The 18,300-nt window shown below is 38.9% G+C and overlaps 3 protein-coding genes across 6 annotated transcripts in view; 2 read left to right on the top strand and 1 right to left on the bottom strand.

The window, feature by feature from the left end:
- The first annotated feature begins 9 nt into the window (after positions 1-9).
- LOC121962058 (prostaglandin reductase 1-like) lies at positions 10-5,123 on the top strand. Its single transcript, XM_042512248.2, has 9 exons — positions 10-29; positions 798-925; positions 1,137-1,182; positions 1,300-1,359; positions 1,879-2,046; positions 2,924-3,197; positions 3,372-3,477; positions 4,394-4,512; positions 4,642-5,123. The coding sequence occupies exons 2-9, from the start codon at positions 820-822 to the stop codon at positions 4,750-4,752; spliced, it is 990 nt and encodes a 329-aa protein (XP_042368182.2). The 5' UTR covers positions 10-29; positions 798-819; the 3' UTR covers positions 4,753-5,123.
- Positions 5,124-6,533: 1,410 nt separating this feature from the next.
- Positions 6,534-17,425, top strand: txnb (thioredoxin b). Of its 2 annotated transcripts, none has more exons than XM_042511966.2 (5): positions 6,534-6,692; positions 8,428-8,532; positions 8,989-9,054; positions 15,635-15,700; positions 17,021-17,425. In XM_042511966.2, exons 1-5 carry the CDS (start codon positions 6,663-6,665, stop codon positions 17,084-17,086), a joined length of 333 nt encoding a protein of 110 aa, XP_042367900.1. In that variant the 5' UTR covers positions 6,534-6,662; the 3' UTR covers positions 17,087-17,425. The 2 variants fall into 2 exon arrangements, with proteins under 2 accessions (XP_042367900.1, XP_042367899.2); XM_042511965.2 differs by lacking the exons at positions 15,635-15,700; positions 17,021-17,425 and adding exons at positions 11,345-11,410; positions 11,995-12,301.
- Positions 17,426-17,503: 78 nt separating this feature from the next.
- Positions 17,504-18,300, bottom strand: part of svep1 (sushi, von Willebrand factor type A, EGF and pentraxin domain containing 1) — a 118,082-nt gene continuing 117,285 nt past the window's right edge. For all 3 annotated transcript variants that reach the window (XM_088073940.1, XM_042511964.2, XM_042511963.2), the window contains one exon: positions 17,504-17,822. In XM_088073940.1, coding sequence (XP_087930066.1) covers positions 17,792-17,822 — 31 coding nt within the window. In that variant the 3' untranslated portion in view covers positions 17,504-17,791. The remainder of the gene's footprint in view (positions 17,823-18,300) is intronic.

Genomic DNA, 18,300 nt, shown 5'->3' on the forward strand with positions numbered 1-18,300 from the left:
TGCCATTTCTCTGCAAAGATCGACAACTGGTAAGCCACATCACATGAAAAATGTCACGAATAGAGATGTATTTAATGTAACACGCTCTAATGAACTGGATTACATGGTTATATAAGAGAGGGGGGCATCAGCGAGAGTACAGTCATCACTTAAATACCGGCTTGTAATTTTATGCTTTTCGCTTTTGCGGATCAGTGACTAGATTTAACCTGCTGGTGGTCATATCATCATATACTACACATCGTCTCACTGTCGGTTTTTTTCAGTCGTGTTAAGAACAGCGTCATTGTTTTTGTAAAAGAAGAGTATGTAATGTCACTGTGGTTGAGTTGTGTTATTAATACACTACTGGACTTGCTCCTTCCTGTTTCAAATATGTGCATTTATGTGTGTGTACAGGCATGTCTGTAGGGTGGATACATTCTTATTTAATTACTATGGCATAGCAGATTATGGGTGTACCTTTACTATGCATACACAGTTGTAACTACTACTACTGAGTTAGAGTGTTGGAAGAAGTATTCAGATGCTTTACTCAATTAAAAGTATTGTTACAGAGCTGTAAAAATACTGTAAATAACTATAAAAAATATTTAGTTTCAGAAAACACTAACAAAGCATGCCAAAAACTGAAATTGCAATGAATAAATAAAATGACTCAAAAAACTCAAATTTGTAAAAAAAAAAAAAAAAAAGTAACCAAAAAAAGTTAAGTTTCAACCCAGCATTTAGTGCATTTAACATGTTAATGAGACTACTGCGCCACATTTTACTGTCATTCGATTTATCTCTCACAGCTGCCACAAACAAAAAAAAATCATGGTCCAAGCTAAGACGTGGATCCTGACCAAGCACTTTGACGGCTTCCCGAAGGACAGTAACTTTGAGCTCAAGGTGGAGGAGCTCCCTGCGCCTAAAGATGGGGGTAAGATGATTTTTGTCTTATTATTCCTTCTACTTGAAGAGTATGCACAACTTGTCTTTGTTTTATCACAATCATTTGTCAATTAATCATTAATCAAACACCAGCTTTAAATGAGTCAATATTTACTTGACTAAGTCATGCACAGACGAGGAAAACGTATGTTCACATTGGGTTTACACTTGTTTTGCACTGATATTTCGTTTTGTTTCAGAGGTGCTTTTGGAAGCCGTGTTTCTCAGCGTGGACCCATACATGAGGTAAGAGCAGAGCAGGATCCTGCATCTGAAAAAACATTTTTAAATTACTTTAACAAATGATTATATAATCCAAAAATTCAGGTAAAATAAATATAAATGTATTGTTTGTCTGTCCAGGCCGTTCAGTCGGGTTCGCATGAATGAAGGCGATGTGATGATCGGAGCTCAAGTGGCCAAGTAAAGAACACAAACGCACCGACTCACACACACAGGAATGTCTTTAATCTGTCCTCATGTGCGCAGATGTTTACCGAAACAGAAACAGTCCTGCACCTGCTGTTAATTATCCTCGAAGCCTTTGATTCACAGCCACTGAAAAGCAAAAGCGGACAATTGTAATGTTCTTGGCTTAGTGATCAGACACTCAGTCTGCTTCAGTGGAAATGTTTTTGATGATTAACATGCAGAATAAATTACTCCAAACTTTCCAAACAAGCTCTAAATAATCTGTTTGAAACACACATGTTTTGTATTTTCTTTACTTTGTTGTGAAGCAAAGTGCTTAAAACTCATCTGCCACATCATACAGTCGTCTAGGATACCGCAACACACTTTAAAGAGTTGTCATTTTTAAGATAACTTTTCATTTTCAATTTAAGTGCCTGCATTAGGAGCTAATTGGTTCAGTGACACCTCAGCCTGAAGTGGGAATGACCTTTTCCCCTCTTGTTTTTGTGTTATTTTGTTTTTCTACAGAGTGATTCAAAGTAATAACCCGGCATTTCCCGTGGGAAGCCATGTCATTGGTCGTGTTGGCTGGAGGACCCACGCAATCTCTGATGGGACAGACCTCGTTCCCATCATGCCTGAGTGGCCGCAAGACGTCTCCATGTCCCTGGCTCTGGGTGGCATCGGCATGCCAGGGTAAGACAGATGTTAGGTTGCCTTTACGGCTGTAAATTGCAGGCAGAGGCATTATATGTGACACCAAGACTTCCAGAAGGAAGACTTGAATTATTTTTTTGTAAACAGTTTACCATAACTTGTTTTTTTTCAGCTTTTACAACAGTTTGATGGACATGTGAAGCTGTCTGAGCTGAATCACCAGGACTAAAGAAATCTGGCTCGCTTCATAGAAGTTAAATATGTAAGACCAAACAAGTGAAAGAGATACAGAAAATTTTAAAGGGAGCGTTCACCCCAAAATTGAAAGATTCACACCTTTTCTCTCACCTGTTGTGCTATTTATTGTTGTTGTTGTTGTTTTGGTGTGAGTTGTCGAGTGTTTGAGATATCCTCCTTCTCTCCTGTATAATAAAACTAGCTGACACTCGGCTTGTGCTGCTCAAAGCATGAAAAAAGTACTTTTTTACTCAAGATAATCCATAGAGTTGGGAGTGAGCAGCTGCTTAGTAGCCAAAAGTTGAAGGTTAGTGCAGCTCCTGTGTGTGACCTATTATGCAGAAAGTGAATATCTGACGTTCCCTGAATGTCTGATAAGATTGCTGTAGAAAAAAAGGATTGCCATTTTCCTGTTAATGTTTAAGGGAGATCATTTGTGTCTCGGCTATTTTAAATTTTCTCCGCAGAACAGCTGAGTTTTGTCTTTCTTTAAGAAAATAAACAATTCCAGATGTTTTCTTGCTGTTGAGATGAGGTCACTGATGATAACGTTACCATGGCGGCAGTTACCAGAGATTACATCACGAAGGTCAAGGAGGCTCCTCCGTGAAGGCAGAGGGAACTCACACCCTCGTGCTTTTCACATTTTTATAGTCGGATTTTAATTCTTTCTCTCCAGACTGACGGCCCTGTACGGGATAGAAGAAGTCTTGGGACTCCAGAAGGGCGAGACCCTGCTGGTGAACGCTGCAGCCGGGGCGGTGGGCTCCGTTGTGGGCCAGATTGCCAAGATCAAGGGCTGTAAGGTGGTGGGTTCTGCAGGATCCGATGCCAAGGTGGCTTTCCTCAAAGAACTGGGCTTCGACGAGGCCTTCAACTACAAGACTGTTGGTTCCCTGGAGGAGGCGCTTAAGAAGGCTTCTCCGGACGGATATGACTGCTTCTTTGAAAATGTGAGCAACGTCGATGTAGCTTCAAGCTCATCGAGTGTCCTTGAACATTTCCTATTCATGCTCCCCTGTTTTTATTTGGCAGCTGTAGGTAATGACAGTGTGGGCTAAATGTTTAAAACGTCATTATTGCTATTCTTTTTGGCGGTTAAACTGACGCTTCTTCTTGATTTTTAGGTGGGAGGTCCTTTTTCAAGTGTTGCCATTCAACAGATGAAGAACTTTGGAAGAATAGCTGTGTGTGGAGCCATTTCCACGTACAATGACACCATGCCCCAAACAGGTGTGTAATTCCTTACTTTTATTTTCTGTATCAATAATCGTGTTAATTGACTAGTTCAGTATGCATTCTCTCTAAATTTAGACGTTTTTGTGGGTCCACGAACATATCGCAGGTGGATCTCTTTATGACTTGTTTTTTTCCTCAGCAGCAGTTTGTAGAGTTTGAGTCATGTGTGGATAGTTGATCTGTTGATCTTTCCATTTTAGTTAGATACCACTGTGTGGAAAAAAATACTGAAATGCAGTTATAACTGTGTTTAACCCTTGACCACTTTAGCAAATTGGCCTGATATCTCTCAAAAAAGGAAAAAAAAAGTGTTGAGATGGCAACAAGCAACCCAACGAGAAATGGACAAAAAAATAGGCAAGAAATTAGTATGAAATTACAAGAAAATTATCGGAAAAAAAATAATAAAAAAGGAAAGAAGAAAAAAATTACTTGAACAAAATCCTGTTAAATAAAAGAAACCCAAACCTTTATGTAGTTTTTCATCAATAATATAATGATTTAATAGGGACAATTTTCCCTTTTTATTCGAAAATCTTCTAGTGATTCCCCCTTTTTTAATGTTAGTTTTTAGGGCCAACTTTTCGTCACCTTTTAGTAATCTATTGCATTTCTTGTTAAGTGGCTTATTGCCTTTTTCTCAATTTTTCTATGGAAATAAATATTTTTTCTCAGGTTTCAAAGCTAAGCAACACAAGAAACCTGATGCCACTCCAGGTGTCAAAGGTTTAACAAGTAATTAATTTTACAATTTCACATGTTCAGATGATTTTACATCTTTGTCACTAGATGGCGACATTGCGTTACTCAAATGTTAAAGGAGAGATAGTAAAACAGCTTAGTCTTAACAGACTTTGTTTCCTTGGGCTCCCACTGAAAGTTTTTCTCTTCAATCATCTCTCTGTCTCAGGTCCGTACCCCCACCTGACCATGATCTTCAAGCAGCTGAAGATGGAGGGCTTCATGCAGAGCAGATGGGAGCACAAGCACCCCGAGTCCCTTAAGAGGCTGATTGGATGGTTCAAAGAGGTTTGTAACTGAAAACAGATGTTTTTGTGTTTGGGAGTTTCTTCATTAAGAGTTTATTCTCAGTTATTGGGGTTTCCATGTTTCCACTTCAGCGTAATTTATGGGATTTTATTTATTCTGCATCTGCAGGGCAAGCTGCAGTGTCGGGAGCACATCACCAAAGGCTTTGAAAATATGCCAGCTGCTTTTATGGGGATGCTGCGGGGAGAAAATGTCGGCAAGGCTGTTGTCGCAGTCTGATGTTTAACAACGAAGAAGAATCTGTGTTATCAACAACTGAAACATTATTACAGAACTCATACATGAAGGAGTGAGCAATAGACACTCACAATTAACTAGCTAGTTTTTTATATTAACGTGACATCCAAGAAAAATGTGATTTATCATTTTTAGCATCATTGTGAGAGATTTAAGTCTGAAAACCTTCACTCTTTAAAATTGATTCATTTTAATTCATAGTATGGCACCTTTTTGAAATGCATTTGAAAAAGTATGTGTAGATCTGCTGCTCATGCATCTATATGTTATCTACTGTAACATTATCAACCATGTGCTTTGTATTTAGTGGGAGTTTTTGCATAGGTAATAAAATTTAGGGCTTTTTTTCCAGATTTTTTGTTTACATCGTATGTTTTATTTGTGTTTATGGCTTCATATTGCAGTTTGTTAGTATCCACATAGTTTACATTTGTTATTAATTTTGCATGTCCTGCATTTAAGGTCTGAGGTGAACAGGAGGGAAAAAAAAGCTATTGATGACGTATGTTCCTTTCAATCCTAAAACGAGTAGAGTCGAGATAATAGAGCAGGCGCTGTTAGCCTTCTGCTGCCAAGTGCAGCTTTTTGTTTGATCAGGAAATAAGCTGTATTTTTAGACGCTAATTTAAATTTCATAGGGTTGTGGTGGTGATGAGAGCCCCAGCTCCATGGTTACATAGGATGTTGTAAGCACAGTAGAATAGTGCAAGGTTTGTCCACTTTGTGGTGTAAAAGTGTGGATTTGGCATACCTGAAGGACTTTTTAGGAAAGACCAATGTCCCCATAGATACAGGGCCCAAACTTTCAGGGGCACCCCTGGCTTCACTTGCAAACTGTCACTCAAATTAACACATACCAACCAGAAAGAGACTGAAAATGGCCGGAAAGTGAAGCAAAGTAACTGTAGTGGGACACAAAATAAATACAAAATTGGGAAAAACAACCACAAGAGACAAAATAACATACATAATAAGACCTCAGAGGGACACAAAACAACAACAAGGAGACACAAAGGGAACAACAAATGACACAAAAGGACGAAAAAGAAATACTTACTTAGTATAAATGTGAAAGTGAAAAGGCTGCAAAAAAACCAAAACTATAGTGCTGACGTAATGACGGCAGGTCACGTATGGGACGCTGCGTGGCGGTATTGATTTCGGTATTACTACAGTGGAATTGAGATGCGCTGACTCAGTCGTTTACGGTAAACCAAGAATTTGTCAAGTCATTGTGACTTGAATTATAGTTTAACCTCTTTCTCTTTATTAAAGCAACAATACATGGGAGATAGACTGCAGGAGAACTAGAACAATTTAGGATACAATATAATGTAACTGTACTTAAAAATACCAATAATCCGTATTTTTTTCCACCTATTCCGACACCTATTTTTGCATAAAGTCAGCGGCCATCCAAACGTTTACAAAACACAAAGAAGCACTTGATAAATTAACAAATAAATAACTAATTAATTAAGATGATGAAATAGAAAAACGGCAACACCCAACAGTGACTGACTTATTGTGGGCGTAAAGCAGCAAAACTGGAAAATATTACATTCCCGGAAACCTTCAAAATAAACGTCTTCATTTTAAAAGCTTTGAAATGCGCTATACATTATCAAAATAAATAATATATTTGTTGCGAAATGTGTATGAAATGAAATGCGGATGATGCAAATTCGACGATTAAGGCAGATAGACGTCGCTTTTTCGCTGTTTACCTACGACAAAAGCTTTTATTTTGTAATCACACTCGTTTCCGGTGAGGGCTGGGCTGCCGTTGAGCAGTTTGACAGCTGACATAAAACCGCGCAGTGTCTTCTGGAGAAAAGGGATTCCCAAATTTATCCGCTCGTTGTTCACCTCGAGACACATTCACAGCCATCATGACTCGCGTTAAGGAAGTGGAGTCTTTGGTAAGTTTTGTTTTGTTTATTCTTCGGTTTTTCTTGTTAAAAGACTCCATTTTAACTCATCAGTAGATGTTTTTAGCTGACCAACGGTCGGGGGATGATGTGGTGCTTCCACCGCCCGGGCAGTCGCGCGCCCGTTTCCCCCCCTCTCGTGACCCATTCTCCACATTAAAATTAATTTTCTGGCGGTTTCTAGCTTGTTTGCGTAAATAAATCCACCTTTTAATGGTTAAATATCCAAAGTAAAGCTATAGCGTTAGCCCCTCGTTGACTGGGTGATTCATTGTGCATATGGTTTAGCGGCTACCATGTGAGGACTTTTGCTAGCGGGTAACCGCTAAGTTTTTGGACCGAACATCAGTTGTGTTTACTAATGGAAACAACGCTGCGTAATCTTAAACCACCAATTGTTGGCTAGAAGTATCGGATAGATGCTAAACCTGCAACAATTTGTAGCTAACTACGCTGCTGCATCATGTCGGACAGCCGTCCGCAGCAGGCCTGTCCGCTGTGAGCTCCATGATGCTAGGGCCGGGCACCGTAATGTGCTTTCCAGTTACAGCGCATATTTTCATACACAGGGGCGTAGCACAAAATTCTGGGCCCTGTGCAAAAGCAGTGTCTATGGGCCCCCGCACTTCCTCTCATGATCCATGTTTCTCTCACACAAAGTGAGTTTGCTTTCTTTTTTTTTCTCGCACTTTTATCTTTCTTTTTTTTACCACAGTAATGAGGTATAAAACCTGTATATGAGTTAATGATTCAAAGTTGTTGTTTTTTTTTTAAATGTCTGAAATAAGGTGTACGGTTGACAAAAGATTAACCATTTGAAACCTGAGCAAATTGGCTTAATTTCTTTAGGAAAAAAACGGGAAAAAGAAATGATCCAAAAATGAAGAAATTCGTACAAAAAAAGTAAAGGAAAATTACCTGAGAATTGGATAAAACAAATAGTGAAACAAGGAAATGACCTTTAAAAAAAGTGTGTAATTTCAATTCAGTTTTCACTGATTTTTTTTTTTTTTAAAGAAACCTTAAACAAACCTTTTGATCCAGGCCTTTTCAGGGCCTTCAACCCATTGGGGCCCGGGATTATCAGTCCTACTTTTCCCCAAGTACAACACCCTTATAATATCCACACTTTAATTGCCAAGAGCATATAATTAATTACAATAAAATCTGTTGAGCAAAACTTTCAATTTGCATAATTAACAACCTTCATAAAAACATGATTATGCAGTCTAAACACTTAAGTGTACAATTCAGCGTTGTTGTTGTAATGCTCTGATATCATAAGGAAATGGGTTGTTTTTTATATAAACCTCACATTGGCACCTGTCCAGGTCACAACCTGGACCTGCAAGCTTTAAAGAGTGTTGCACAGCTTTTTTTTAAAAGCAGAAAATCACAGTTGTACCTCGGATGTTACTGGATTTGTAAAAGCACAACAAAATAAACTCTTTAGTTAGACTTTAGGAAAAGCACCAGAGGAGACAGTATTGCTATGTGTGAGTCTTGTATACAAAATAAACAAAAGGAGAAGTTGGGGACTGTTCTCTATCAGAGGCAGCAGAAGCTTAGATGTGATTTACATTTTATTTTTTATTCCTTAGAAATTTTTTGTCAGTTATTTTTGCTAATCTTCAAATATAATTTGTAATAGCTGATTTAAGTTTCGTTAATCCCTCACAGCATAAACCTAACAAATTCCCAACATTATTTCTTGGGTTTTTTGTAGGAAGCCTTCAAGAAAGAACTGAAGGACGCTGGAAGCAACCTGGTGGTGGTGGACTTCACAGCCACCTGGTGTGGCCCCTGTAAACAGATAAGCCCTGTTTTTGAGGTAAGAGGATGATTTTGTCACTCAAGTCTTTTCAAAATCATAGTTAAATAACTGTTTGAATGGTTGGAAAAGGGAAACGGTCTTGTTTATGAATGTTTTTATACTCTTGTTGATTTTTTGGTCATACGAACGAGGGAAATTTCAAAAAGAAGAGAAAACATCTTTCATTTTAAGGCAGTATGTTTTTAGAGACAGTTGCACAGATTTGTGCAAAGCTTATGTGATATTTTAGAAGTGTTGATGTTTTTTGCGATAAATGGGAGTTTTTATGAAACTGACGTTTCCATCAGGCGTATTTCATACTGGCCTAGCATCGGTCACTTTCATTACTCTGTGAATATGATGTTGATTGTTGTTTAAGTGAGCCCTTTCCTGAGGAACACACGTCGCCATGCATGGCTTCAGACGTCATGCACTTTCAGTGTCCTGAATGCTCACTGATGGACTGTCTTGCAGAGCCTGTCGGGATTGCCTGAGAACAAGAACGTGGTCTTCCTCAAGGTGGACGTGGATGAGGCTGAGGTAAGCACGCATTTTTCTGTGTTTTTGTTTTGAATTATGCTTTAAGCCTGAAGCACATCGAGGTTTACCACAACTGCTGCTACTCCAGAGACCCCTAACACTGCAGCACACACACAGGGACTTTATCCATATGGCTGTCAACGGGGAAAACTTTAGTACGTCCAAAATACTGGTATACTGACCACATCTGTAAAAGTTGACAGTCTTTCTTGAATTGTAAATGAAGGTCTGGGATTGTGTGAGAGAAGGATTAAAGCAGTTTCCCTCCTCTGGTTTTGTAAGGTGTTACTGTGTCATTAATACTCAAAGCAATGTGGACTATTCATGAAATCCATTTCCCCAAGCCATGTGGAACCACGGCTGGCTCATGTGACCAAAGTGCAAAGTTGTCCTGTCTCAGTGCTGCAACACGTTGAAACGAAAATAAGCTTTGCAGCGTGAGCGTTTCGTCATTTAAATTTGGGAGATAAAAATGCAAACAACTGTGAGCCTTAAACATGAACAGCACTCTCAAAGAGGCAGAGCAGCTTTTGGCAGAATGAGTGGCAGACACGGTGGTTTATTTGAACCACAGGTGGTAACTCTGACACACATTTTGACATAATGGCTTTGTTTGGTCACACTCAACGCTGCTTCAACCAGAGTGTAAACACATTTTCAGGTCAAGGTTAGAGAGAGAGATAATTCCAATATCATAGCCCTGGTATTAATTTCACTCTAAAACAGGTCTTTTACCTAATCTAAATGTTTTTTTTTTTTTTTGCAAAGGACGAATGTCATTTCTATGTTCTTACTGAGTAGTTGTGGGTCTATAATTGTGATTATAATTGTCCATGATGACAAAAACGCACCGAAGCACAAATGCTTGAGCTGACCTGCAGCTCACCGCAAGTGGAGCCCTTCCTGCAGTACAGAGCATCATTTCAGACGCAACTCGAAATTTAACAGACTAATGTAGAACGGTGGACAGAGATTCTTGTGTTGCATAACTGAGTTTTATAACTTTACAAACAAGGCCCATAAAGTGTCTCAACCACTGTCCAGCAGCCGGAGGCACACCAGGCGCTCTCTTTCACCTGACGCGGAAACTGTCGCGGGTAGGGATCCCAGGTCGTGACGGCCTTTATTATATGAAATTAATAAATGCCGCCGCCACTGACAGAAACTTCAATTATTTGCTTTTAATCAATGCCGAAGCTCCAGAGTCCAGACAATTCTGGACGGCCCTAATTTTCTTTGATTCCGTCTCTTGATCACGTGCATGATGTTGAAATGAAAATCCAAAGAAGAGTTGGTTAACGCTGGCTTCAGAAAAGCCATCGGAAGCACATATGAGGCCTTAATGTGTTCTTTTTGCGGTGAACATGAACAAATTGGACAGACGTCTTCAAAAGAAGCTTTCTCTCCATCGGGGCAAGTCAAATGAATTTTTTGACAGCGCAAAAGTAAGTCCGTCATGTGTTTCTGTGTGTAGTATTTAGATTGTGTCGTGTCTGGTAGTTGTTGAGTAGTGTGTTGTTAGCTGGCTAACAGTACTTATCAGTGATTAGTAAATAGAGCACTAAAAGGAAGGTCATTTTGCCTTTTTTTTTTCTTTTTTTTTGTTAAAATTAACCCGTTAGTAACCCATTAAAAGTTGTCTGACTGTCAAAAGCAAAATTAACCGACATTAACATCTGTAGCTCAAAGGTAAATTTAAAAAAAAAGTCACCATCTTTTTTTCTTGGTGACGACAAGCTTATCATACGTGTTTGGAGGCTTATGTGTGAGCACGTATTCACACCAAACTGTTTGAGTTAGGACTTGCAGTTTGGTACGCAGTCAAACCAAACAATCACCTTTGTTGCATTTAAAAAAGATTAAATTTGTTCTTCAAACTTTTAAATGTTTTTCCTGAATTTGTAAAGCAAAAGGGCACACAGTCTACAAAACGGAAAGCACCAGTGACGATGGAGCAGCAGGCGTCCTGTCCATGTAATGACTCAGTAGTTGATGGATGACTTAACAAGTCCAGTTTGGCAGCATTTCACAAGTTGTTAGAGACTATGCTTTAGATATTTCTGGCTTGAGTGCGTTCAGTATTGTAAATATTTTTAACATTGTATATTTCTGTGTTCCTAACAAGCTTATGCTCCTGAAGACAGAAATTCTTGTTGAATGTATTGGTCTCTTTAGCCCATTCACATCATTTATAACCTTGCATGTTGGCTCTAACAGTCCATAATAAAGGCATTACAGTGTTTTGGACTCAGTTCAGCCATCTGACTATTGTTCCTTTTGCTCTTTTCAGGATATTTGTCAGGCCTTTGAGGTTAGAAGCATGCCCACATTCATTTTTTTCAAGAATGAAGCGCAGGTAAGCATAAAAAATTACAGCAAAGATGCAAACATTGACAAAGTTTTGTTATAAACTTGTAAAGTGTTGCTCATTTAGACATCTGACAGATCTGGGGAATCTTTTCAGTCATTTAGAGTGTTGTTTCTGGCCACCTGGTAAATTGTAATAAAATATTAACTAACACTAACTTTTAGCTCGGTTTTGGTCTCCACCAACTCCTGAAGCAAATATTTATTTTCTGGGTTTATTAGCAGATAAGTGCTCCATTGTATTAACAAGCTGTTCCTCACCTGTCTGCTTGTTATAGTCAGTTCATCAGAGCTTTTCTGCTCAAACCTGCTGAGGCTGGAAATGTTTAGCTTCATGTAAGAAGCAGTTATACAGATAGATTTTTTTTGAGTTTTTTCATACCTGAAATTTAAAAAAGTTATACTTTACAGTGGAGAAAAATGCTGACACAATCATGATAATGCTTTAGTCAAAAATAAATTGGAGATTGTGATATTGAAAAATGATATACACTTTTTTAGTTCAATAATTATCATTATGTATTTTTTAAATTTAAAGCTGTCTTTAACTCTTCTGTTTGTACTCTGTTTAAGGTGCACCGCTTCTCTGGTAATGACCAAGTTCAACTGAAAGAAAAAGTGCAACAGTTGAGAACATAAAGTCCCACCAACTAATCCACAGACACCCTCATTGTACAAACCACAGTAGCCACTTTGCCTTCAAAGAAATCCCAGCACCATGTTGTGTAAAGTAACGATCAGTTCTTCTATACCACACAAGAAATAGTTATCTTTTCCACTCATCACGTATTGCTAAAAAACTCTAGTCCTGTCAGTTCTTTGTATGTATTGACTGTTTTAACTAGTTGAAATTTGATTAAAATCTGATGATCACTCTTTATTCACTTTTGTATGAGAAATTTACTTCACTCCTGACTAGTTCCTAAATGGTCTTTGCATGTTGTGTTCAATAAGGTGGATTTATTAAGAAAGATATTAATAAAGATGAGCTACAGAAACTTTGTTCTCTTCTAATTTGAATGTGTCAAGCACCACAGAACGTGACTTTCATACACAACACCTCACTGGAGCGTTTAATTATGTAGTATATTATACTTTATACAAGCAGGGTCTTTAAATTTTTAATTTCTAAAATCAAGTTTTATTAGTATTAGGCATTAGCAGTCACCGAATAGTCTAAAATTTGAATTTGTGAAGACTTACACAAACATTTGATTTCATTTCTATTTGTCAAAATGATTGAGGCTCTTCTGTGTGAAAGTCTACATTTCGGATGTTAGAAATCTTTAAACTTATCACTGAACCCAATATTGACTTTTTACCTTATACTTGCATTTACCTATTTGCAGTATTTAGATTAACTGTACTCTCTCTAATAACCATATTCTAACATAAAACGTACTTCTGCACAAAACATATAGTAATAACCTTTATATTAACTTCCAATGTTTTAACAGGTAAAGGCTGATTTGTCCAAAAATCGGTACAAAATGTGGTTTAAAATGATCTTGAAAAGGTCTTAAAAGGTATTTAAGTTTCAGATACTTGTAGACACCCTGTCTACAAGTATATAACAGTTTTGTAAATACAGCTTTATGTACAAAATGGCTCTTGCTTTGTCTTTGCAGAGAGATGAGAATGCATTGTCTACAAGCGTCGGGTTAACTAAAAAAACAATTTGCTTGTAAAATTACTCACATGGAGCTGAGAGGAACCTTTTAGATGTGATTTTATCCCAAATTTTCTGCAAAGGAAACAGAAACTAGTCAGTCACGTACAACATTTAGGCTTCGTCTGTGATCATTGTTTATGAAAAAGTTGAGTAAATATACTGAATAAAACAAAAAACTAACTGCCGGCTCAGTCTGCCTTTATCCATCATTTTATAACACTGCCTCTTAAGACAAATGTTGCTACCTGTCACCTCAATCGTCATCGCCGATCAACACCCGTCACCCCTCCATTGGCGATCACCTGAAGTCATACAAGTGGTCTCCTGTTGGTGAGTTTGGTGGCTGTCGAAGCCCCGTGTTATGTTGCACTGGGGAGTTGTGAGTGGTGTTGTGGTGGCGGTACGTTGTGGAGCCGTTTTGGTGGTGGATCTCTCTGTTCTTTGTTTCTTTCCTTTCGGCTGGCTGAAAAGCATTTTGTTTCGGGGGGCAGGTCTTTGGCATGTGTCTGATGTGGCCTGTCCATCGCAATTGGTGCCGGGTAATGTTTGTGGTCATATTGGGGTTGTTGGCTTCTTGCGAGATACTAACATCAGTTTGAATATCTCCCCAACTGAGCCTCAGGATCTTACAGAGGCGTGACTGGTGTTACTGTTCCTTCCATGAGACAGTGGACATCCATTTTTGCTGTGCTGAGCCATCATAGACCAGGTTTCCGTTGAGAGCCACCTCCTCCCAGATGCTGAGGTTGAAGTGGCTCTTTCTCAGGTGGGTTTTTGTGTTTCCTTTGTAAAACTTTTTCTGGCCCCCCGTGGGTGTGTATGCCAGGTGATAGTTGTGATATTAGGGTTTTTGGCTTCCTTCAAGACACTAATATTGGTTAACCTGTCTTCCCAACTGATCCTAAGGATCTGACGGAGGCATCATGGGTAGAACTGCTCCTGTTTTGGTGGTGGATCTCCCTTTCTTTGTTGCGTCTTTTCTTCCGTGGAACAGTAAAGGTCCTTTTCTTGCTGTGCTGAGGATGAAGTGGCACTTTCCCAGGTGGGCTTTGGTCTTGGCTTTATACTACTTGTTTTGGTCTCCTTGGGTACGTTTCCCTTCCTTCACTTTGCCACAAAGGACTTCGTTCGGTAGGTGGGTATTTGGCTTGCGCATGATATGGTCCGCCCGTCACAACTGGTGCCAGGTGATGGTTGTGGTGATATTGGGGTTACTTATTTTGCATGTCTTCCCAGCTGATCCTTAGGATCTTACAGAGGTATCGCTCATGGTACTGCTCCTGTTTTGGTGGATCTCTCTCTCTTTGTTGCCTCTTTTTACCTGCGACACAGTGGAGGTGAATCTGGGGATGTCAAGAAGCTGATGTTTATTCACCTGTCTTCTCAGCTGATCATCAGGATTTTACGGAGGTACCGCTCCAAGGATTTCATATGTCTGCTGTAGGCGGCCTTGTTTTCGACCCCTTAAAGCAGGGAAGGCACAAATACCACTTGATGAGGCGTTTGGTCTTGGTCTTGATGTCCTGATCTTTAAACACGCTCTTCCTCAGCCAATCAAAAAGCTCCAATGGCATAACCTATATGGTGGTCGGTCTCGTCACCAGATGACAGCTCTTGTGGAAAAAAGACTGCCAAGGTAGGCAAAGTAATGGCATTTGTCAAGATGTTGTCCACACAAATTGTTTGGCGTGGAAACGTTCATCAGGTGCTGGCTGGTGTAAAATCTGAGTCTTCACATGTCAAGTCCCAGGAGCAAGTAAGCTGTAGCAAAGGCATTCAGGATGTTCTGGAGATCGGTATTTCCTCTACTTATGATCGCTACTAAGATGAAATACAAATGCTTATCTTATGCATGTAGGGGTCAAAGTTTTACTTTTATTTTAGCTTTTACTGCAGCGCTTCATTGCACATAATCTGATTTTTTTTGTCACACAAACTGAATGATATGGAGCTTGAGTTGAGCACACGCTTGATAGGTAATGCTTAAATGCTGTATAAAATGCTTTCAACCTGCAGTTTCTTGGTTAAGAGTTCTGCAGCCAAGATATTGTATTTGAGCTTTTAAAAACAGGAAAAACCAATCTAACAAAGGGTGTTCACTCGTTGCAACAGTCAAATCATTCAAGGTAATTAAACAGAAAAACACTCCTATTGGCACAGGGGTTTGTTTCTTCACAGTATGTGTCTACCAAAAAAAAAAAAAATAAACAAGTCCGTGAAGATGAAGGGAGAGGCTCGGGTGTCACGTTCATTTTAAAACTCACAATAGTTCCCTGTTTGCTGTCTCTTATCTGGATGACTGAACATGTCCAGTCTGGCAGGATTGTACATCCCGTATTTCCAACATTATAATGCTCCGTAAAGACGACAGGCTTGTTTACTGTGCAGTTTTTTGTTAAATGTTTCTGACATGTATTCATCTGTTTGGCCCATTATCATTTACAGTCATGCATATTAGCCCGAACAGTCCTTTATGAGATCGTACCAGTGTTTTTGACTCCGTCCATCCGTCTGATTGTTGTTTTTTTTTGCTCTTTTCAGGATGTGAGTACAGATTGTGGGATCCAGTGCATGCCCACGTTCATATTTTTCAAGAATGGAGAGAAGGTAAGCATGAACATACACAGCAAAGATGTACTTGGCAATATTCACATTAAATTTCACCTTTTATAAAAGAAAAAATATGTACATTTACTGTATTGAATCATGAAATTACCATATTATGCCATCAGAGACCCGAGGAAACACACGTGTGTTCTCCTTTGAAACTTTAAGCCACAACACAATCTTTTCTTAAAAATAACCAAATGGTTTTTCTGCCTAAACATAACCATGTTAACATCCACAGCATTGTTGAAAAGTAAAGGCAGTGACACACAAGCTGACATGAGAACTACTGCCGATGAAAGTCACCTGCTGCATCGCCGTTGCTTCACCATGTGTCAACCAAAAAGTTGCACAGGAACACACTAAGCCGGCAGCTAAGAAGCACGAGATACCCCTCTATGGCAGCAAACGGGGTCTCTGTAATCATCATTCAAAGACGGTCATAACGCTAGTTAGCCAGTTAGCTCATTAACAACACAATCAAATGTTGAAAGAACAAAGCATAATTACAGAGCGCCAATGAACAACACAACCATCAGGAGCTCAACGGTTAAAGAAAAACAATCTTTCCTCATTTAACACATTTATTTCAACCTCACTCCCTCTAGACTTAAGCCCTTTGTTTACATTTTTCACTTCAATTTCTCTTCTCGTGCGCTGAGCTGAATGGCCAGAGTGATTTCATTTGCCGATGGGCGATTGAGAAGGGCCAACAGTGTGTGGTGTAACTCACCGAAGCGACGAGGGCCACAGGCGTTCGCCGTCAAACATGGGCGGACGGCCGACTGTCTGCTTGGTGTGTCAGGGCCTTAAAGTTTCCGCGTATTCTTTTATTTTATTAATTTTATTATTAGTGATGCAGGCACAAAACAAGTGAAGACAAAACCATGTAGGAGAGAAGGTAAAACAAACAGGCATAATGGCACATTGGTTCACTGTATAATGAGGGTGTTGAATGGCTGTGTTGTGTGTGTTTTTGTGTGTGAGTTAGTGTGTTAGTGAGGCACTAAGGACAGACAGAGTCAAGGGTAATAATAAAGTTAGGAGAAAAATAAACAGAATTTCTCTCTACCTCCCTTACATCCACTTGCATAACAACATACAAAAGTTACATATCAAACAATATTTATGTTTGCAATTTGGTGGGTTTACAACTTTAACAACAACCAGTGTGACATTTGCCTTTGGGTCTGGGGAGGAGGTGGTGGGAGGAAGGGAGGATTGTCTAAATGATTATTATTTTATTCTTATTATTTTAATGATTTCTTTTCTTTTTTTTAATAAGCCATTTTGAACCGCTCTGTCTGCACTGTCTTTCAGGTGTTCGAGTTCTCCGGTGCTAACAAAGACACACTAACTGCAAAAGTGGAAGAGTTGAGAACATAGACGCCCCACTGACAAATCCACACTCACCTCCACTGTATAAACCACAGTAGCCTCTGTTGCTCTCTGTACATGCCCAAGAAATTCCAGCTCTATGTTGTGTACAGTAACCATCAGCTCTTTTAGTCCACGCTGGCAATAATAATTTATTCAGCTCATTTTATGTTGGTGACAAACTCTAGTCCTGTCAGTTCACTGTATGTGTTTACGGTGGCAACAGCTGGCTGAAACTTTATTAAAACCCTTTTATTCTGTTTTATATGAGAGCTTTGCTCCTGACAAACTCCTGAACTGTCTTTGTATGATGTGTTCAACAAGGTGGATATAATAAATCGAGACAAGTTACAGGAACTTTGTACTCTTCTTATTCTCAAACGCACCAAAACATGACACACAACCCGTCACTGCAAGAGCAATGAATCTGATCAAAACAATTATTTAATGGTATTTTATGCTTTAATAAAAATGTGAGAATAGTTTACACATATACATTGGACAATCACATCAATAGTTTTTACACATCGTACAAGTATATAGCAGCATATGTTTAATACTGTTGAGTCTCTATATGAAAAAATACAGCTTTATTTTACAAAATGGTTCTTGCTTTGCCTTTGCAGAGAGATGAGAATGAATGGTTTACAAGTGTCAGTTAACTATACAAGAATTCCCTTCATAAGACGATTCACATGGAGCTGAGAGGAACCTTTAGAAGTGATAGTAGCCTGATTTTCTTTTCCTGCAAAGAGAAGAAAGACAGAAACGGTTATTTGGTGTGTAATTGTATAAAGTACATCATCTCAAGGTCTGTGTGTGAGTGCATGTTGCTTGTTCTTCAGGATTTTAACTTTATACTTCTACTGTTTCCTCTTAGAGATTAATACTGCACTTTTTACTTCACTACATTTAACAGTTTCAGTTTACAAATTCCCATCCAGTTAAAAAGTTTTTTTTCTGATAAGCTGAAGGATGAAGAACGAAGCCCCAGAGGTGACATGGATGTGTTTTGTTTTTTTTTAAACATGCATGCGAAATACTAAATCCTGCATGTGTTTTACGCAACATTTTCATATTTTGAAAGGACTGGAGTGGTTTCAGTCAGTCAATTACAAGCCTTTAAATCAAATCAAGTCATTCTGAGGCAGAAACAGCCTTTCAGTGACAAGACAGGAGTTGGAATCAGTTTTTGGCAGGTTGAAAAAGGTTTATTTTATTCT

Source organism: Plectropomus leopardus, chromosome 23 (assembly GCF_026936395.1).
Source record: "Plectropomus leopardus strain MGB_pleo_1.0 chromosome 23, ASM2693639v1, whole genome shotgun sequence".
Taxonomy (NCBI): Eukaryota; Metazoa; Chordata; class Actinopteri; order Perciformes; family Serranidae; genus Plectropomus; species Plectropomus leopardus.